The sequence below is a fragment of the Aptenodytes patagonicus genome, chromosome 9, assembly GCF_965638725.1.
Source record: "Aptenodytes patagonicus chromosome 9, bAptPat1.pri.cur, whole genome shotgun sequence".
NCBI classification, from domain to species: domain Eukaryota; kingdom Metazoa; phylum Chordata; class Aves; order Sphenisciformes; family Spheniscidae; genus Aptenodytes; species Aptenodytes patagonicus.
The window spans coordinates 5,107,643-5,131,480 of NC_134957.1; the positions used below are offsets into that span (position 1 = coordinate 5,107,643).

The 23,838-nt window shown below is 35.1% G+C and overlaps 1 protein-coding gene across 2 annotated transcripts in view; it reads right to left on the reverse strand.

Annotated features, from left to right (window-relative positions):
* The window catches only part of DIAPH2 (diaphanous related formin 2), a 265,592-nt gene that overhangs the window by 175,286 nt on the left and 66,468 nt on the right, over positions 1-23,838 (reverse strand). For both annotated transcript variants that reach the window (XM_076347001.1, XM_076347000.1), the window contains 2 exons: positions 5,099-5,200; positions 3,575-3,669 (listed from right to left, as the gene is read on the reverse strand). In XM_076347001.1, the coding sequence (XP_076203116.1) occupies positions 3,575-3,669; positions 5,099-5,200 (197 nt within the window). The remainder of the gene's footprint in view (positions 1-3,574; positions 3,670-5,098; positions 5,201-23,838) is intronic.

Below are 23,838 nucleotides of genomic sequence, written 5' to 3' on the forward strand. Positions count from 1 at the left end.
TGTTCTTCCTCATCCATACCCCTTTATGGTCTAGATTACCCTTAGCTTCTAAGAAGGGGAGGAGTTTGGCTCTACTAGCACTGCAGCCCCCCATGTATATATGTCTAAATATCTTTACTTTCATTAATTGTATCGGATAACTGAAAATGAAGCTAAAGCATTCAGTGATCATATACTCAAATCCTTGTCAGTACTTTAGGAAACAGAGTTTCATAATTTATTCATGATGATGTGCGTTTAAATAAAAATAGGGTAAATAAAAACAGTTTACATAAACATAAGAACTAGCAGAAATCTAAGGCTGACATTAAGAGGCTGAAACTATCACTCACTACTCACTGTCACAATGCCCTGAATCCTGCTAAACATGATGTTTGAAAACTGGATGTTTACAAGAACTTATCTCAAAGACACACTGGGAATTGAGAATATTTTTTCCTAGTCTTTTCCTCACGGAAGAGTTACAACAGTATATAGTCTACCATGTACTCAAACTGATTAATCCAATTAATTTTAGTAAGTGTTACAACATAAGTTTGAAAAGCAGCAAGAAACGAGGACTTGAGAAGCATAACTGAAAAAGCACTTTTCTATATGCTCAGTAATGCTATACCCATTTGGCTTTCACCACTTTGATATTTAGAACAAAGCAGTTTCCACATGTGCATTTTTATAAAGTGCAAGTTTTGCGAAGCATGAAAGAACGCAAGGTTTGCTTTGGAAAATTTTTCCAATCAGTAGTATTGAAAACTGTTAAACTGGTAAATTAGTTAATAACTCAGTCAGAAGATTAGAATAAAAATAAACCAGAACAGACTGAACATGAAAGAGATGATACAGCCCATTTACCCCAATACATTTCCAAGAATATCTTTAGAAACACAGAAGGAATCTCTTCCAGGTTATCAGCTAAGCCTCCCTGCTATTAGAAGCAACTCTGCCACACCATTCCCTTCAGAAACGGACCAACCTCCAAAGCCTCAGTTTTTTGAAGATTATAGGCAGCTGAGTTTCTAGATAGTTGCATTCATGATGAATTCATATACATTTATTCTGGTGTTAACAGTGCCTTTTACTTATGCAACTTCATTTTTCTCCCCAATGATTATGCACATTATGCTCCCCATATAGTTATAATGTAGTCATATCCCCTCTTAGCTATTTATATTGCTAATCTAATCAAGCCAATTTTTTCTAGCTTCCTTCTGTAGACTGTTTCTCCATCCCTCAATCATCTTAAGTAGTTTTTAAGTTCAGCTTCTCCATTTTAAATTCATTTTTGAGAAACGTACTGAGTATTTTAGATAAGGTCTTAGAAGTGCATTATTCAAAAGCATAATAATTATCCTCTCTACTGGAAGCAGTTGACCTGATACACCTTGCAATCACATTTGCCTTTTTTATGGTGTACCGGGTCAGGCTGGGATGAAGTTAATTTTCTTCATAGCAGCCCATATGGCATTGTTTTGCCTTGTGACCAAAACAGCGTTGATAACACACCAATGTTTTAGCTACTATTGAACAGTGCTTGTGCAGCTTGAAGGCCGACTCTGTTTCTCATTCTGCAAGTAGGCCAGGGGTGGGCAATCTGCACCCCCCCGCCCTGACAAGTAGGCCAGGGCAAGTGGTTGGGACAGGGTGAGGGCTTCGCTGTGCCCCATAGAGCTGCTTCACAGGGGTAGCTATACTCGTCCTGTTGAGCACAGACTTACTATTACTTCTCCTCAATGATTTCCAACTGATAAGCAACCATTACAACATTAGCTTCCAGCATTGTACAATTCACATGTAAGATCATGACCTTATACTTCAGCATAACATACTACATCCTATTTCTATTAACCCAGGTCTCAAAATATCTCTACGTTTGTTGTAGAGATAACAATACCAATATGAAACGATTCTGCATTTGAGGTACTCAAGGTGGGGTTTTTCTCCCTGTTGATTTTTGATTTTACTAATCCTGTGGGCTTCTCAATCAAATGATCTGATATCTCTGATCAATAAACATAAGTAAGAAGTCTTAAGTTTATTTCCAAATACTACGTATCATGTGCTTAAGTTTTTTGTGAGAAGACTTACTCAGTGGCCAAAGATAGTATTTTTAGCAATATGTATATATATATAGATTCATAGAGGTATAGATATATATTAGAAATTCTTTGTATTTAATTTTAGGGCCCATACTCAAAACGAATCAATTTCATGCCAACATGGCCTGAAGCAGGACATCACAGTGAAACACATCAAATTCAGATTGGAAATAGCTTCCCATCAAATGGGAAGCTCCAAAAACACTATGCCATAGCAATCAAAAAAAACAACTGTAAAAAACAAAAATCAAGGATTATCCCAAATGAAACATGAATGAGAATTTTGGATATCAAATCTGTATGTTCAAACACATTAGGTTAGGTGGTATAAGTCTCAGAATATGACACTGTAAGAAAATATAACTGTATGTAGCGCTGCGAGTCCAATAGTTTGAGGTCTATGAGAAAACTGCAGCCCTTCCTTTAGAGCCTCAAGAAAACAAAACTCCAGAAATGTAGGAAGGCCTTGGTGACACAAGAAAAACTGCAGAAAAAGGACAAGAAAATTTAATTTGAAAAATTTAATTCCATTTACACTGTATGTTTTGCAACATAGTAATTTTGTTAAAAAACATTCGTGTTAAAATTTGAAGTTATGAATTATGTAACTAACGGTGAAGAGACCAGGCAACTCGGTTTATAGTCCAGTGTGCCTGGAATAACCACTTTCCAAGTCCAAGAAAGGAAGAAGAAATTAATTTAGAAACCCTTGGGAGGACTGGGACAGGGGTGCAAGCAGGAGACAGGGAAGGAGGAAAGGATAAATAGAGGCCCAGTACATTAGCTAGAATGTGAATCTGTGTATGATATTAAAATAAACCAATTCAACGCCAGTATCATTGCTGTGCTACATCTATATACCATTTTAGGTTTACATGTTTCTCTGTTACACTCTGTCATTCCCCAGAGATCATGAGGGGCAGCGTACACACTTGCTCTCCTCCTACTGTGAGGAAATCAGAGAGGGATGTAAAGAAGCTGTATTCCATACTTTCTTCTCTCCAGCTGAGAGTTTTTGGCTTCAAAATAAAACCAAACCAGCTTGAGAGCAGGTTTGATTTACAGATGTAGCAGTACCCTGAAACATTCAGGTAGTTTCATCTATCATTAGTGACAAGCAGAGCTGTTTCCACAAGAAGACTGATGAAACTTCATTATCCACTAGCCTAGATCTGGTAAATGCTTGCCTTCAAAACTGAAAAACTAGAATTATCAGAGATTTCCTTTTGAAAGAGAAACTTCATAGAGTTAGAGATTCAAAAGTACTTTTGTTAACAGAGTCTCTTAAAGACATTTTTACTGCTATAATCGACCACATTCAAAAATAGAAGTGAAATTAAAAACACGGCAAACACAACTGATACATTTGTAGCTGATATCCAGAAAACTCTACACTATTCTTACTTTTGAATTCTTATACCTTTACAGCATTTTTATGTGGAAAACAAACTATGAACAAAATCAGAAACATTTTCACATACCTGAATCAAGGATTCACTCAGCTTCTCTTCATCAACCTCTAAAATTATATTTTTTATTTCTTCATAAGGCAAACGGAAAGAACCCAAAAATATTGCTGAAATTCAGTAATAAATAATTAGAATCAAAAAGGTCAAGAAGACTGATACAAGAAGGAAAACCATTTCTAGCAACTCAAAAATCATATCTTGATCCAAATTAAGACGATTCACAATGAAGAAGCTTTCTATACAAAACAAACAGTAAATGAGCCACACTTGCAGTTCAACTTATGAATTCTACTTCTAAGAAATGAAACTATGACAAAAGTTTTAGCTGTTTAATCAGCCTCAGTTGCTCCCTAGCAGCGTTACTGATCTCTAGCAATAAAGTCCGATTTTTATGAATGGCAACATATCTGCATTACTACTTAAACAGAGTTTTTCAGCCACTAGGAGACTTTTGCTATTATTTTTTGCTTTCATAACCATGTATGAATAGCTGTACTGCATTTACAATTGGTTGAGTGACATTTACATGACATTCTAGAAAAAATTCCATGTCAAAAGGATAATGAAGAGCTGGGCAAAGACAAAAAACCAATACCCTAACTCTACCACTTTTTAGGGCAACTAAACTTATACAAGAGACAATGTATATTGTATACCCTTCAAAGGTGGGAGTTCTCAAAGCAATTTGATCTCAGGATGTTATAACATCTCAACAGAGCCCCGTTCAATAAACTACAAAGTATCCTAACACAGATGGATTAGCATACCATTTTAATAAAGTGCTGTATATTCAATCTAACTACTATGGCTGATTTTGCTGCATCCATATTTTCAAAACTTGAAGTTTTATATCACTTGTGTCATAGTGCATTTTCTGCTTAAGAAAATGTGCTCATGGATGTGGTAATAAACAATGCACAGACTTGGTTTTACTCCATTTGCCATGGGCATAGATGGACCAGTGACATTTTATGGTATATCTAATTCAAATAAAAGCATCTACTACTCTCAATGATTGATTTCCGTCCATAATTAAAGAGAGAAGAGGCAAGTTAAAAATAATACATGGGGCTGTTTTCTTTACAATTTATAGTAGTAGTATTTGCACCTAACTTACCCTATTTCGCAATATTTTTCTCTTTAAAAGTCTAACCCCCATCAAGCTCTATTTCTCCATTGCTTTAACCAGAAAGAACCATTATGAATGGTCCCTCAACTCCAACCCACAAAACCTACCAACATTGTGCCTTCCCTTATACTTCCAGTCTAAAGCAATTAATGAAAGAATCAACTTTTTGTTACAAAAAAATATAGTTCATTAACATTTAAGTCTACATCATTTTTCCATGTTACTTTAAGTTTTCCCAATTTGTATAGTGAATTGAAATCATAGGTATGTAAAACGCTTCTGAACTTAACTCACATTCAGATTAGACTGTTTTTAGAAAAATAATATTGCACATGTAAACAGAACGGAAATAAAACATTTAAGAACAGTCGTGCATACATTCACTTAATGCATTTGACATCACTTACATAAGTTTTGTGCAGTTTTTCCATCCAAAATTCTTAATTCTTTAATCCTTTTCTTTGACTGAACTATTTTCTTTTCTTCTGATTCTTCCACTGTCTTTTTAGCTGTAAAGAATGTATTTATTAAATTCTGATTCATTATTACAACTGTTAAATCTAACAGACTAAGAGCAACTCAGCTAGAAAGCCATAATAATGCATCTATTAGAGTCAGTTCAAGGCAAAATGAATCCACTGCCTCAACATACTGTAAAATATCCAAAGAAACAACATAAATTCACAAAATTAGGAGGAATATGAAATGAAAATGTTACTATGACGATGCTCAATTTACCCAAGCACTATCAAATTGCATGTATATATTTTAACCCACAAAATTTGTTATCTTCAGCTCCAGCTTATTCCAAGCACCTTTAAAAATACGGTGATCTGGTGTTACCTCGAAGTACGTGAGTGCCCTCTGTTGAAATATTAATAACTCAAATACCCTATGAAGGTCTTCATCCAAAACCAGTAAGATATATCATCTGAGACTTATCACACTACACAAAGGTAGGTTTTTACTAATTATTTATGTTATCACTGGTAAAGAGCAAAACCAAATAAGAAAATACCATATATTTTAAATTTTTTTTTTTTAATTGGAAAGGATCACTACCCTTATATTCAGTACTTAAAATTATACCGAAAGTAACGTGGTATTGAAATATTTAAAATATATGCTGATTTTTTTCATAATTTAACATACTTAATTTTCACAGAATTTTCTTAAGTATTAAGTAAACCCATTAACAAGGATTTATTTCCTTTTAAATATCACATAACATATTTGGTACTGAAGGAATAGAAATTTGACATGCTTAATATTAATTAAACTTAATGAACATTTTAAGTCATTCAAAAGTAACTGAAAAACTTGAAAGTCAAATTAAGAGGAAGTTTTAAGCAGACTAAATATGCATTTCTTCTCTGAGCATTATTTTTTGTTGTAGTAATTTCATCAGCATGGGTTTCATCACAGGTATCTCCTAAGAAAAGACGTTCATTTTTAGTTGAAGAATAACACCAAAGCCTCAGTTTCAATGTCTTACAAAAAACAGAACAAAGAAAACAGTTATTTTTCTCCTTATACACATTACCACTAGGAAAACACCTGGCATAAAATCATTCTACTGGGTTTATACCACTTGAATAATTAGTTTACCTTGGGCATTTTCATACCAGTATAAACTAAGCTAGTACAAGGTAGTTCTCTCATCCTCAGTTACTTCTAAAAAGCCTATAAGCAGAAAGAGCTAAACAAAAAAGACGATTCAACAACAATGCAATACTCGCCCTCCCTTTGCCCCGCCATTATTGTGCAAGCCTAATTACGTAATATGACCAGCTTGCTTTATATTTGTAAAAGGACAGTTACACATCAGCTTGATAATACACGGATAAATACTCAAAATTCCCACCAGCACTGACCTTTAACTATCATGAATTACCATTTAAAATCCTGAAGTGACACCCCATGAAATAATCACACCCTTATCACTAATCGTTTTCAATTAAACAAGGAAATAAAACCAGGTGCTCAACAAAACAAACAAAAAACACCCAAGAGTTAAAAATTAGTTGTCCCATGAAAAGGCAATAAACATTATGAGTTCTGTTATATTAACAGAAGCTATTGAAAAGCCCAGGTTTGTGTCTGTTGAGACAGGTGTGAGAAATGATTCAAGACAATGAGTGACCTATTCCAAAATTCATCTGTTTAAGAATTAAACCCTCTGGATTTCCATATATGATTGAGTCTTTAAAGTGTTGAACAACGCACCCCCTCACAATCAGCTCACAGAGTACTATACTTGTCACGTTAGTTGTGAACACTAAACACAAACCTGTTCTGTAACCAGCTAAGGCAATACACACGCAAAGCCACAGTGTAACCATTTTAGTCTTGTGGCTTGCAAAACTGCAGAGGTAACAAAAATATGAAGTCGTAAAAGAAAACAGAAGAAACATAGATGGTTTTGTTACCAAATCTCACCCCACACAAAGGTAACTTCTTTCCTACAGTGGTAATTCACATACACCTGATCAGACATAGCAAGTGAGAGAAACACCTTTGTGAGCAGGCGTTCAAGGGCAAAGGTGTTACATGAGCCCAACTCAAAACATGTATTAAGTTACTCAACTACTACAGTATCAAAAAAGGAAAAGTGGGTTTGGGGGTTGAGTTTTTAAGCATACAATATTTTATAGAAAGAGACACACAGAGGATGGGCTGAGTCAGAATTCACAACGGTACCTCTGCCTGTACAGGGCAAACAACCAGTTTTCATTATCATCCTTCCTCACCTGTTTCCAGATTGCACTCTTCTAGGGGTTGTGAAACGAGTAGCCACATTTAGAACACAAAAGACCAAACGTTCAGAAGTTTTATAACAAACCATGGCTACTCTTACCTGCTTCAGCCTGAAAGGCCGTAACACCATCACTTATAAATCATCCATTTTATAAATATTTCATGTCCGGGTTAGATTAAAACTTTTCCATTTGGAAAAGACCAGAGAAGACATTCTTTCCAAAGGTTCTTATCTTTTCAAGCGTGAGACTTTAAAGACTAAGTTAGCTTTATGCCAATTTACAAAAAAACACGGAGAAAGACTCAAACCAGATGCTTATGTGACTGCACCAAAGTCACAATCCAGCATCAACACCGATCTTACCAACCTAAGACTCATAGGCAGAAAGAGACATTAAATTACTAGCATTTCTCCAACACAGTTTGACCCATGCTTGAGATTACATCAGAGAGCTATCAAAAGCCATGTCCTTCCCTCTTCTGTTAGTGGCTCTCTCCCCCTCTGATCGCATAGTCCATTTTAGCAGTGACTCGACTGTGACAGGATGATGGATTACAAAATTTTAAAAATTAAATAAATAAACAAAAAGCTACTCAATACATTTCAGAATCAATATACTATTGCTGACCAACCTCCCAACCCTTTTCAGGTACTCCCTTCACAAGCGCCTGTTTAAAGATGAGACACGCTTTTTGGTTTGATGCCACAGAACCAGAGGGAGAGATGAAAAAAGGATTTTATAGCAGTCAACATAGGGTAGCTCAAAAAAGCAAGATGAAAAATCAAATCTGGAAGCTAAAGCATCTGTATTACTACATACAGACCTTGGAGTTTAGTGCTGTGATTATTCATTACAGCACTTTGATAATGGCACTGGCTTACATCTTCATTCAAAATCAGTTTGTTTTCCAACTGACAAGTCTCACTGACAGTACCTAGAGCTAGTGACAGTCATACCCAGGTTTCCATAACAAAGATGGTGATATTTTAGAGAAAAAAAAACCAGTGTAGCAGAGGGGAAATTCCCTTACTTTTTGACCACAACAACTGGTTAAGGAATAGGACACTGAAAGAAACAGGTCAGCTCTCCAAGTCTGAAGCTTTATTCCACAGGGTCCATCTCCCACCCAAGCCCTGCTGAGCTAGCCATCCACCTCTGAGTACCCTGCTTAAGTTTGCCTCTCCTGTTTCAGAACAGATGACTAGCTTTTTCCCACCTTAAATCAGGCTCGATCCAAATTCAGCCTTCCAAACTCATGGCTCACCTGTTTCACTTCCCAGAACATACTCACTAATCAAGTTTATGTCAGTCCTCCACAGCATTAACAGCCCTGGAATGATGGCAGAATCCTCAATAAGTGGTTAAGCCTGTCCAGGTACCCTAGCAAGTCACTCTTTGTAAAAGTGACGAATATCTCCTTCACAAGTTCTCAGCAAGAGAGTCTAGAAGCCCAAGTATTTTGTCACCACATGAAAGAAGCCTGCATACCAGCAGAGTGGAGTGGGGACCTGAAAAGGGCCTGTCAGGTTGTCCTCTCATATTTCAGATCACCATGTCTGCGATAACTGACAATGCTAATGCACTTCTGTTGTGCTGATGAACAGCATTTTTAAATCCCCTACCCTATGTCTCTGGTTTTCTTCTTGAAAGTTAATCCCTTTTCACACAATTTTATGTAGATTAATATTTGGACTTATCTGGAATACATATATGTAAACATATATATACACACACACACACAAACAGGCACACATATGTGTGGATTTTTTGTTTTGAAGAAATGGAGAAAATTATACTCTAGGTTGTTTAAAACTATTTCCCCATTCAGTTGGGAAGAAGTAAGAAAGAAGCAAGCATTTTTTTAAAAAAAAAAACAATTAACAGTCCTTGAAATGACAAAATACCCACTAATGCATAATTATCTCACACCAGTTACACCTAAAGAATGTTTGGGTTGAGTTTACTTTTCATTACCATCTACCTCAAGCAGACAGGAGAGGGAAAGGGAAAGAGAGCCAACATGACAAAGCAAAAGGGGAAAAGGTAGTTTTGGCATATGTAGATGTCTCTTTGAAGACCAGAAAATACAGATCTAAACACCAACATTACGTAACCTACTTTTTTTTAAAATTTAGATTAGAGTTCTATTTTGCTAGTAACAACATATTTGTTTATCAGTGTTGGAGGAAAAAAGCTGATGCAACATGCTGCAAGGGATTGTTTTCTGTTCACCTTACATTATGCAATGCATGTGCAGCTCAGGTGTGTACCTTTAGCGATATCTTCAGCTGGGAACTAATTTAATCCCACAGAAAGTGCACTGCTTGAAACCCATGTAGGGTTTAAAGAAAAAATGGCAACACTAAACAAAATGTTATATAAGTTTAAAATACATTAAACAAGACTAATGATAATCATGGCAAAGAACAAACACAAACACGGTGAAATACTTCAGAGACGTAATTAAGAAAAAAACTCTACCACCAGTACTTTTGTACTTCTGCAGCAAAAAAAGTAAGCACGCATGGCTCTTTAAAATTACCATTCTACACATATTCATTACTTCAGCTACCAAATGGCATTAAAAGTCATCATGACAAATTTTTATAAATACATATAATTTTATTTAATGCTATTGGAGCTGTTAAAGCATTTTACTCTGAGCTGAAACGTCCAGTTCATGTTAACTTCCCCCTTTCTTTTTTTAAGTAAGCAGTGAATAACTTTAATAAAGAATTAACAGCAAAAACTGTCAGTTGTGAACATGATGAAGATGAAAATTAAAGGGGGACAAAAAGGAGTACATTGAATTACAGTGTGGAGAAAGCCGAGATTTAGGTGAAATTTAGCCTATCTGAACCTGAGCCTTAATCTCCAATTTCTATCACGTCCGTACCCACAGTGAACAAATGCCCTTATATTGTCACAGGAAATGAATGAGTAATTTCATCTTATTTCCATCTGGCAAGTGGCTTACCAATTGCATTTACTAGTATTTGGGAGCAAAAGTAAATATAAAAAAAGAAATTAATTGCTTTATTATTCCCTTTACCGGAAAGAAGACCTATGGCTAATATAGATGTATGGGAGAAAAAAAATTAAGTGTACATACAGTTTCAAGGGATGTAAACTATACATACAGGACTATGCTTGAACAGCTGAAACTATTAATTACATCAAGAAGTTCATTCCAAAAAAAACCCCATGTGATACGACGTGGTAGAAAACTGAAATAAGGAGCTAGGAATGCCATTGAAAGATTAGAAGATACTTTGTAGCATATAAATTCAGTAAATTCTACTGCAACATAATAAAACTTCTTTAAGCCTGGCTAAATTGATGATATTGGGAAGCTCCTGATAGTTTTACAGTTCTGCGTTACTTCTAGAGGCACCCAGGAATGGAAAGAAAAGTCAAGGAAAGGGGGAGAGAGAGGATAGTCAAACATAACAGTCTCAAATTTGCACTTGTTCTCTTCCCTCACCAATAGACCAACACTAAGTCTTTCCATTTGTCTAACCGCGTACTTTCCACACTCAAATGAAACAGTGCAGCAGTTCACACAAGTTAGGCCTAGTTAGCATAGCTGTTAGCATAAGCCTGTGAACTTCCACCAACCACTTGTTTCAGTAAAGTAGACGAAGTATGACCAACCTCTTGTTCTAGACAGCAGAACGAACTCTGGCAAGTTTTGCATGCTCAAAGAAACAGATAGCCAAACTATGCAAATAACCTGTTGGTCATCAAGAAGTGCAAATGGGTCCAGAAGCATCCTGAAGGAGCAGAGCCCTGTCAATGGCAACAAGTCAGAAAACAACAGTGCAAGCTAAATGGACCAGTGACCAAGGAGGTATTCTCTATGCAATCCTATAACCAATGAAACTAGAGAATATTCAATGGATCCCAGAGGAGAGACTCTGGGAGATGCCACGGTCCTGCACCTGGACTGTGCATCACACAGCTGAAGCCACAACTTCTCTCCTGGCCCACATCATCTCTTCTGCAGAACATGGATGTCATGCAACTTGTGAACTGCATAAACTGAGATTAAAGTGGTTTGGTATCCAAATTCATTTATAGTCTCCACACTGCCATTTGGTCTTAAACTTTGACAAATAGCAAACCATTTCCCCAAATATCTAGAGACAAATGCAAAAGCATTAACAGACACTAGCCACGCCCTCTTGTCAATTCAGTCAGCAGCTGTGTGATCTCATGTTTATTCCCAATGCCACCTGGCATTTTGCAGTTCACCTAAAAATCACTCAGTTATCAATTCCTGAAGTAAAATTAATTAAGCACTCCTGCTGTCACTTTGTCCTTTCTGCAATCAGAAGAGCTAAATACCGGTACACCATTTAAAAAGAAAGAAAGAAAACAATTTTATTACAAGGAAAGCAAGCAATTGATCTGAAAGTGGATCTTAGTTTGAGCTCTCAAGATAAGAAAAATTAAAACTGACAGGGGAAAAAAACATGGAAACTCTTGCAATTGCATATGTTTTTTGCCTAATTAATGTAATCAAGCTGAAGGAAGTGACATCAACCCAACAGATTATGCTCTATGGAAGAAAAAAAAAAATCATGACTTAGTTTTACAAGTTAGTTTTATCAAAAAATCAGAGGATCTACATTCCTATTATTTGTTCTTATAATACAATTGATTGTTATTATATTTGACCATCACATTTAATGACTATATTAAATATTTCTGGTTCTATTAAAATTGCCCTAAAATGGTTGTAACTACTCTTAAGTTTCAAGTGCAATTTGAAAATCTGCATCAGGAACTTGTGCAGTAAAGTTGTACGGTTAAAGTGTACTTAATTAAGCACTGCATATCGCAAGCTGCTTTCAGCTTTCTATCAACAGCTTGAAATCAAGTAGATGTCTGGGCCACAAATACTTTATTTAAAAGAAAAGAGCCATACACAACTGATCTTGCCCCCTTCTATTTACCTTGCTAAAGACCAATGCAAAAGATGTTGCTTTTGCTGAAAGACAGTACGCAAATATTAGCAATTCATCACATACAAACAGTCACAGAAATACATGCAAGTACTCCTTCTGAATATTAGAAATCAAACAACAGCTGAAAATATCCTCAATGGACCCACTTAACTGTGTTGTACAATGTGCTGTAAGAAGTTGGAATAAAAGCTAGTAGCCTTTTCCATGAACTCTTCTCTCACATTCCCTCCGTGATTTTTTATATAGAAGAAAGCCTCAGGATTGTCCACCCCATTTCTCCCTTTGCCACTGCCACTGCTTCAACATCTGTGACGCTTAACGTGAACATGCTGGCTTTTGCTCCAAAGAGATGCTTATCCTTGGTCGGTTTTGCTGGGCACTGAGACATTACGTGTCTTTGCTGCCTATATGTTAGTGCTTGACTAATGACTAAAAAGATCAGTCAATGCATTTTAGAAGTAATACAGTAAGTTTTTATGTGGGTCAGACAAGACATTTGCCTATAAAAATAAAATGCTGCCTATAATAGTATTTCTAATTTAGACAGTTCCATGTCCCAGTTATATTTTTTTCCTCTGATATCAGGTCATCATCACCTCAGAACTGCAAGATAGGATACAACCTGGAAAATAATTATAGTTAACCGATATACCTGTTATCCGTACAACTTTCAAAAGTAAAAGAAAATCACCAAAGACAGACAAAAAAAATTTCAAAGTAAAACAAAATGCCAAAAAACTGCTATCATTTTATCAAGATTTTAATAAAGTCGTAGTAATAACAGAAAATGAGAAGTCTAGTAAACAAAAATATTTTAAATTAATAGCTCAGCTATTGTTCCTCTTGATTAGGCTTGTAAAAGGCACATCCTTCCCAGTAAAGACACTTATAGGAATCACATTTTCCAAACAAATTTTAGAACTAGAATTTTAGCTTCATTGAAGCTAAAAAAAATCCCAAGATCCAAAAATCCCTTTCTACAGTCAAGTTAAATAAATACTGGTGTTTAATGGAACAGACTAAAATTTTACTAAAAATTAAGTGCTAAATTAACTTCTTTTCCTCTTTCACTTTGATATCTGACATATAAAGCTCCTGACTAAATATTTAAACACTAAGTAAAATACACATTTCCAAAGGCATATTCCAGTATCTTCTCCATTTTTAAAGTATTTCTCTACCATCAAGGTTTTAAATAAACATGCATGAAAATTTGTTTCACTTTTATATATCTAAATCCCTCTTCAACATCTACTTTAGTTTTTTAAGTGTAATGTGGTACATCCTGGTTATACACTCCAATCTACACAGTGAAATACACAATGTTACATCTCCATTGACTTAGTACGTAAGAAATTTGATTTAATGTTTAGTAAAAAGAATTCTATTCTCCTACTAATTTAGAGTTTAAAAAAAAATATTGGTAATTAGCTGGTATTTATTGTTTTAAGCCAGCAGAACTCAAAGGGATGCTTTCATAGGCATCAGGTCTAAAGCATAACTTCACAGGGGAAAAGGATCATATTAAAAATAATTGGAAAACTATCTGTCTTAATAGGTTCCATTAATTTCTATAACCAGTAAGCAGTGCCCTGTGAAGCTGACTGGAAATCACAGCTTTGATAGTTGATAAATATAAATAGCATCTTTTATCTTTATTTATAAAAAGTTGAGAAATTAGTCTTCCATAAACAAGCGTTTGATATTGTGGCCTTGTGGTAGACGGTATCAAATCTAATTAGTTGCATGTAATCTATAAGAAGCATACCTTTCAACCTAATCATATGCGGGCACAAATATTTTTGTTACATATCAGTGACAAGAATACAGGTTATTACAACATTTAGATTAGAATTACTTACAGTTTTAACCAGACACATTAGAGGACATTGACTTGTTTGGAACAGGAACTGCCACACCACGCATTGTCCCAGGGAGGACATACTGCATCTTTCCACATTACAATCATTCTGACTAATGATCATTCTAACTAAGGTCATCCCAATAGAGAGTTTCAATATACTGTGACAGTGAAATGTTTCTGGCATACTAATGTAACTCTCTGAAAAACAAACAGGAATTGAGACTTTTGATGATTCCATACTAAGACAACCAAAACCATGAGATTCCCCCCCAATAACTTTGGTAGATCAACTGATCCTTATTAGATAATGGCCATCATTCAATTATGTATTACTGTTTGTTTTTTGTGTATCATGTACAATTTTGGCCTTTGAAAACACAGAGAAAGTAAATATAAATTAGTAATTAATGAAACTTGCAATGACAGAAAAAGGAGGCAACAAACCAGGAAGACTAGCAAGCAGCAGGATTGAAACACTGGAAAATTACACATTTGTTTGAAATACAGAGAAGATCACTGCCACAGGTTATGAATGCTAAAAGATCACGAGTTCACTGAAGAAAAAAAACACATTGAAGACTTAACTATGTATAAAGATGTGACCTCTGGCTCAGAAAAAACTGTCAACTGTTGGGATCTGGGAAATATCACTATTTAGTTTATTCTGTCTATGTGCATAAAGAGACAGACATTTAATATATGTTAATTAACATGTATTTACTCTTTTACCTAAGCATCTGCTCTCGGTCACCTGCTGAAGACAAAAAACTGGGCTCAACCAGCCTGAAGACAACCCTGTATGGTTGTACGTTATTACTACCTTCTAACAGATCTACCTTGAAAAAGCTTTCTTGAGGTCCAAGTATCTTAAAGAGTCTTGAAAACACCCAGGTGCTCACTGAATACGTGTGCAATGATTATCTGCCTTCAAGAGATAGAAGATAAATTACTTCCACATTACAGGATTAGTCTTAGGGGACCTACCAGAGTACTAAATTAAGCCACTTGCACTATAGCAGACTAAAAATAGTCCTGAAACACACAGCTACCACTCTCTCACCTTTACCAAAATAGTTGTCTCACTGTTCACCTCAGCACATTTTAAGCATATATGCATACAGAATCCACAGTATATTCTAAATTTAGCAGATGTAATCTATGCTTGCTTACCTTTACATTACCAACATAAGCAAAATTTGGCTAAAAGGGCTCATTAAGAAGGCAGCATCTCAGTGCTAATGATCCAAATGTCTTAAATGCAAGGACAAAATGTTCCAAAAGGAAAACCTCCAAGTTTATTCCACACATACCACCCTTCAGAATACAAAACCTACAGACAGGTCCATATTGACTTATAAAAATCAGCCAGTTTACCATGTGGACTTTTTACTTTTAGAAGGCCTTTAAGCCATAAATTTCTTATTCCCCTGCCTCTTCACCTTGGGAAATTATTCCATATTAGTATTCTAAAATAATTATATTCCCACTTCACAGAACAGAAAAAGGTATCTGAAAGAATGAAGTTTCAGAGAAGTGCATTTGTGGGAAACTGAAACAAGACACACAGCACTTACAGAATATACAAACTTGTAATTTCAACTTTACATCCTTTAGAGATCATTAACAAGTAATTCAATAACAACAAAATTATCAGCTTTTTATCTGTGTTGATGCCTATGTACCTAGTATTTTCAATTTCTCAATGAATTCAGAAACTTAATAGTATGTGTTAACTTTTAATCCTTTCGATAGTTTTTTAATGTATCTTTTCTCCAAAGAACTTTTATTCATTTAGGTAACAGATCTATCCTTACTCTATGCATTATGGCAGAAATTCTTGCAATGGCAGATATTCTGTTCAAAGCATCTCCTAATAGCATTACAGTTGAAACAGCTATCAATCAACTAAAAGTTGCAATCTCAAAAGCAGATGAGGAATTTTTTTCTTTTGGACAGCAAAAAAGGAAGAAAAATCAGTTTTGCACATAAAACCAAAAGGCACGGGGAGGGGAACATTTTTTGTAAATACGACATCATTGCAGGTCAGCACAATACGTAACTGGAACTAGGCCATGAACCAGACCACATTTTGTCAGTTTACACTTTTACGAAAAACCTCACATTGTATTTCATAAGAGAAATTTGAGAGAGAGTACATTTCGGAAGTAAGGTAGTATGTACTAGCTATGGTGCTGCTGAAAGATGGAGGGAACATCTCCTTAATACTGACTTAAAAGAATTATTTTACAAGTAAGGCCATAAATTTTGCTTATAACTACATCTTTGTTTACGGTGGGGTTTTATTTATTTAAACAAATGCACTGTTATCCCTGGAACTCTGCTGGAAGCTTTCAGGATATTAAAATATAGGTGCATAGTCTATTTAATAGTCAGCACAAACTTTCCTGGTAAGTAGCTGATCTGTTTTCCACCCTTTCCTCCAGACTTTTCTTTTTTTTTTTCCTCCCACCTTCACTTCGGTCACAAATTCACAGCCAACTGCGTGGCTTTACTTCAGCTGAAGAACCTGCATTACAACGCTCAGCTTTCTAGCAGTAGCTAGATATGGAGCTTCCTTTACCAATACTGAGAAAGTTTCCAGAAAACACAGCTATAGCTACAATTAACACATCAGAAGGCAAAAGACATTTTTAAAACCATCCTGCACAGAATTACAGAACACAGACCTAGAAAATACAAGTGATTGACCTCCAACTCATTATCAGTGTATTTTAAGTACATATATAGATATACATTCTTACACAGGAAAGATAAGCTGCAATTTAGGAAAATTTCCACAACAGATAATCTTAACAGTTCATTTAACAAAAAATTACTATAAAATCCATGGAACAGGCTATTTAATCATGTTCTGAGTAACTAGCTTCAAATTAAATAGATTTTTCTACACCTAACAAATTCCCTTGCAAAAAACGAAGTTGCAAAAAAAAAAAAACCAACTTGAAAAAGAGTACCTTTTGAGGGTTATTTTTTCTGTTTTGACATTAGAGGAAGCATTCTTTTCAGTCTAATCTTTTTACCTATTCATACAGAATGTGTTTTATTCCAGGAATACAGATTTTTATTTGTTTAAAAACAAACAAAACCCACTTCTTTTTTCAGTTCAACACAGATTCTTTTTTCAGTTCAACTTCTGAATTTCTTTTTCGTCAAATTCATGGAAAAAATACTCTCTGTAAGAGCATTATAGATCAAGACTACTTCATGAATGTATTCATATTTCATGCTAATTAGTCTTTGTACACAATCCCTTTCCCTGATGTGCTTAGTACATGTGTCTCTGTCCTCCACTGCTCGTTAAATGTGCTATAGTTTATTTGAGCACTGCATCACTGAGACTGAAATAGACATTTCAGAATACAAAACTGCCTTTCTTCCTCTGCTGTATTTTACAAAGCTGCTACAAACAAAAGCTCTAGTTCCCTCAGAAAAACAAGGCATATAGTAGGTACAGAATGTACTCACTACTAACACAGTTATCACTGGAATCCCAAACTTGTTGAATATATGTATGTGGGTAACATACACTTGTCTGTGAATGACAAGTAGTGATCCTTACTCTTTTCTAACAGGGACCTCTGAGACACCAAGTGTAGGAAAAAACCAACGCATGCCTTTGAGAATTTACCTCCCCTTGACTTTTCTTTATAGTCAGAATTGACTCCTCCACCTCTCCTCTTCAAGATTTTCATTTTTAAATTCTGAGAACTTGGGTTTAACAAATTAATACATGAATTCTGTAAGTTACCACCTAAAATTTAAGACATTATAACTAAGACAGCTCAGTCACAACATTGTTAAAAACACATACAAGAGACCTTTTAAGATAACACACAGCTCTTCTCACTCCAGTATTTTTCCTTCCAAGCCTTTTACACAAGAGTGCTCTACAAGTTAACCACAACGCCAACACCAACCTCACTTTCTGAAAGTCAGTTCTTAGCATTTCCAAAATCAGATTTTTATGAATAAAATAATACAAAAGCGGTTCATTAATTTATTACATTTTTAGAATTACCAAGCAGTTCCCAAAGTTTACTGAAGGAATACCAACAAATACCTAAAATTACTCAAGCAGCAAAACTATCATACTTTACTTAAGCGGAAAAACTATGATAGTAAAACTGTCATACTTCAGAAAAAAGAAAATAGCCTTCGTTAAATTCTACTGCTGAAGCTTTTTGACAAAATTACTGATTTAAATGTGCACTAAAGCTGAGCAGCAGGGGTTTCTTTATTAGTACTCTTCAGAAACTCTTTCAGTTCCACAGGTTTCTTAACCAAATGATGGTCTTACAGCAAGCATATACACACGTGACATCCTCTACAATCTCAGTTTCATGCTTAGCACTAAAAAAGGCAGATAATCAGCGTGTATCTGTAGAAGTAACTAGCAGGGTTTTATTTTGTATCCTTGCTCCTCAAATCTCCAGTGGGGAAGACTAACTTGTCCTAGTGAAATTTCAAAAGGGTTAAGCAGTGCTAATTAAGCTAAAACTGAAGGAATCACCTCCACATTAGAGCATTTGACCTGGATTCAGAATAGATACAATGCTGATTCTGAAGATGAACTTGATTTCTATAGGAATTGTGTGGAATACATTGTTATATACCTCAAAGCAATCAATTAATAAAGCAAGCAACTTTCAAATATCACAGACCTCAAACTATTTCCCATCTGTCTCTTAATCTCTTAATTCACATACAGACTACTTGTATTTGCTTTTCTGAAGCTGCAATTATTACAGTTCTTTATGTAATGCTAACCAAGAAAATATCCAAACCCTTCAGATTCAACACCAATGCTCTGAAAAAATACTAACTTTAACTATTGCACATGTAAAGAAAGCAAGCTCCAGGAATAACGAATAGGAGATCTAGGAAAATTGCACCTATCTGACTTGTCGCTCATTGATTTTTTTCCCCTCATGAATATACTGCAAAGCTTTTAAAAGCAGAGCCATAAAAGAGACATAATTAAAGTGTACTACAGCCCGAGATCTCCAGTAAAATTCCTGCATCTGTTCAACCCTATGGCATGATCATTCTGAAAGCATTATTTATATAAGATTTTACAGGAAAACAATACAATACACAAAACAAAACCAAAACAACTGAGACTGATCCTAACTTCTGAGGAAGTCTAAATAGATTTTTTTTTAATCTGGGATATTCTTCATTCACTGTCACATGATGAAAACAACTCTACAGTCCCAAACTGAAAAAAAAAAAAAAATTTTTCAAACTTCCTGTATGGTTCAAAAGAAAGTCTTCACAAAATATCAGTGTTCCCTCACATTAGTCCATCACAGACAAAACTTGTGGTCAAAATATTAGCATCAACAAAGTCATTTATGAAAAGGAAGCCTTCATTTGTTCTTGGTAACATTTACAACAATGCCTATCTGTACCTTTCATCATACAACATTGTGTTTTACCATACAGAATTCATGTTAAATATAATCAACACAGAACTGTCAGGCACTCCCAAGTAAAGTGAGTAAAAGACTTTTTTGTTACAGTGGTTTTTAAATACCAATTTGGGCATGAATATTCAGCTTCTGATCTACTTCTAGCAAATAAGCAGTATAATTGCTAGTAGGTCATACCAACAGTACATCTATTTTACATAGCATGGTTTTTCAAAATAAAATATATAATCTTTGTGACTCAATGTTACAAATTACCTTCCACATAGAAAAGGAATCATTTAACTTATTGAAAGGTAAGTGTGCTAAAATGCTATTTGAAATAAAAGATGAACTAAAATTTACAAACATTGCCTCCTAATTGGAAGCTTTTGTTTGTTTTGGCGCCTTCAGAATGCTGTTCTCATTTTAGTTCTTTTGTACTATGATGAAAGAAACGTGTACCGATGCTCTGGAAATAAAAGACACACACTCCCTTCAACAGGAGCAGGTGCTATCGAACAGCTACCATTTGCACAGTGGCTCCCTCATATGAAAAAATTTACACAGGAACATACATACAAGTAATTCTTGGGAGGCCTCATTTGTGATTCTCCTGAACAATAGCCCAGCTGCAGCAAAACTACATGCATCATTCCTGAGGTCAGTTTGGAGACCCGGCTTCTCTGTGTAACTATTGAAAGTTTATAAATAAAGTATAACTACTAAGGAGCCAACTTCTGCAGTTAAGCCTTAGTACCTGATGCAAAACTGAATACAAAGAAAACATAAGCCTTTTTTCCCCCCCTTCTTTTTTCTCTTGATACTTTAAACATAGCAAGACTGGGTATCATTATCTGGTGCAAATTGCCCCTGACACTTCTGGGCAGAAAAGCTTTTATTTCATTGGTAATTATACACAAATATTTTTTTCCTTAATCAAGAAATATATTCTTAGGCATTTACTGTGATCGTTGTTTAAATAATTCTAAGATCATTTAAGAATAGAAAAAAATGCATATAAAAAAATACAAAACCACAAATATAGAGACACACATATATAAATCTATGCTAAGTGGTAATAATTCCAGGCATCAGTTTATTTAAACAATGCAAAGCTTTTTCCATCCCTGAGTTTGAGAGTTTACCTATTGGATAAATCCCGTTGAGAAGGAAAGGAAAAGATGAAAATGGCAAACTAGTAACTCACTCTTGCTTCTTTATGGTACTTGAATTTATTCTGTTGTTGAAAAAGAACAACAATTTCAAATACATTGAAAGATGAAAACAAACCAGCCTGCTTCACTTCTATGTGAAGCTGAGATATGAAGACTGATTACCTAAGCATGCAATCTAACTAAATGTAATTCCTGTAAGTCACAGAAACATTTGGTGACCCTACACTGCAAAGCAGTATCTTCCTTCGGTTTGGATTCATACACTTCTGAAAAGGAGAGGGCAAGGATGGAAAGGAAACAAACATGCACATCCTGAATTAATCAGAAGACCAAGGGAGCCACCTGCAGTTTGCAATCCAGAAACAAATACATTATGAGTTTGTGTTTTTTTCTTTTTATTTCACCACAGCAATGCATACAGTTGAGCTAGGACAACGTATCTGTGCTTAATACTAGAGATTCCTGTATTAAGCTGAAGCTTGCTGTCTCACACCTACAAACACACTGTGTTACAGGAACTTTGGCCAAAACTGAGTCCATTTAAAGCTTGTAAAAGTAAGTTCTCTGGTAAATTTGATCTGGGCTTCTTAGCATATCAAATTCAGATCCATTTTTTTGAAGTACTAATTCCTTTTTCCTTTTCTTTATAAGTACCAAATGTAAATGAATGCAAACAGTTTTCCTTCAAGTTTAACGGTGCACCGACCTCATTCTTTGGCTGCCACTTATCTCTTTACTAAGAAATAGCTGAAAAGTAAGATAAACAAAACTTTTTTCTCCCCACTAAAAATGTTTCATTATGTCAAGCACAAAGGAAGGGCTGATAAAGAAAGATGCATATTTCATATTGTCATTTGTCAGTCAAGAATAACAATGACTATAAGCTCTGTAATATTCAGAGGAACACTGCACAGAAGTAGAATCAATCTTGAAATATTACATCACTTCGATGGCAGAATAAAAGCTTTAAAACTGCATTTAATGCACGCAAACTTAATTATTTCAATGAGAATGTTTGAAGCTAAAATTCATTCTGATCAAAGAAAGAACATCATCTGCTTCAGCAGACTAACTGGTCACGGAGGGGGTTAAAAATAATAAAATTCATGTCAGAAAGACATACCTGTTAACTAGGGGAGCAAAGGGAAGGAACAAAAATTGACTGAATCAACAGTATCTACTGACTAACATTGAAACTAGCCTGTCTGTCTTTCTTCCTCTCCTCAATATCTGGCAGAGGTGTAAATAGAAAGAGTATAAGTTACTCTAGGAATTTTAAAAACCCTTGCAAAATAACACGCTATCCTTTAAGAAAGGGTGGTTTCACAGAGGGAAAAAATTACACACGATTTTCTTCAGGAGATCAAAAAATCAGCCTGCTCTATATCAGATGTAGAACACAAAAGACATAGCTTTAACATTCCCTTCCTGACTAGGCGATTTGGTAGTCAGTTCTACATTCCCTTCTTGCATAAAGGTACCTTGCACAATTGAAATCAGAAGGTACAATAAGGTTCAAAAGACAGAAACTATTGAGAACATTCAATGGCTCTACAAGAAGCAGCAAAAGGGCCTCAAAGAAAACTCACTGAAGACTGCACATGGGTATTCCACATATGAACATAACGTGAACATCTTCTGCATGATGTTAGTGAGTAAGACTACTATTTACTTGTACACGAATATTACAGAATTAACATGTTAATAGTATCAACAAAATGTGTTCAAACCAGAAGGGTCGTTTTAATTAAAGCCTAATAAAAATATACTAAGGACATTGCAACTTCCTGGTTTATATGTCTAATTTGTTCAACACACGAAGAAATTAAATACAGACAGTTACGTCTTTCATATTGCTGTACTACAGAACTTTTGGGGGAAGAAGAATAATTTCAAATACTGAAGTAGGTAAGTTGTTCAAATTTTCTGGTATGTTTTCTTAACAATGGAAAATAGAAATTTAAGATATAATAAGGTCTTCTTGTGGATGCTGCAAGCAAGGCAAAATAAAAGCTAAAGTGGGTAGGAATAGCAGCCCACCTACATTCTGGCCTTTAATTCACTACTCCAAGAAAGCTGACATTTAGACCTCAAATGCCACGTATCCACAGAAACTAGGTGGCAATCAAAAGACTATGGCAGCTCAAGTTTTAATAGTGCACTTTAATTCTTATGTAGTCATCCAAGAACTTTAAGGCAGGGAAGAAAAACATACAGAAATTTTACCAGAACTGAAGAAAGTCTTGATAAGCTACCCCAATCAACACATGCAAACAGAAGACGCTAGTCAATGATCTACTAGCAGAAAAAAAGTTGTCAATATCTTTTAAACAGTATTTTAGCAACAAGCTAGAACAACCCCAAGCAGACTTAAAAGGAGGAAAATCTCCACTGTAAGATCATACAACTTGTAATGAAGAACTCGAGATGCCGATGACTTGTTGCAACACCATTTGACCTTCACTCTTCAGAGAGACATAGGATGCGTGAGCATAACGTCAGAAAAAAGAAGGGGTGGATGATAAGAAGTTTATGTTTGAGTGTTAGTATCAACATAACCGGAATAATGGTGTTTGTTGTATTTTGATTAAACTTAATGCTTTAATAAAGTACAAATAAGTGTTGAAGTCTCCACAGAAGGTTTGTATACTTTTTGTTCATGAAAACATTGAATGCAACACCTGCATATATCTATCATACCACCTATGTACAGTAACAGCCAGTATTCCACCTTCATCTATTTTTAGAGCCAGTCCCCTTGCTATTTCCGACTAATTTAGAAAGAACATTTACCTTATAATGTTTACAATAAACTAATTTGGATAAGCAGTTATCTGCTTACAGTTCTGCACAAGTACAGTTTCCTGAACTGTTTATAGTCTAACCTTTTATAGCCTAAAAAAGAAACTGTTTATCACCTTCAAATAAGCTTTATTCATAATGTTGA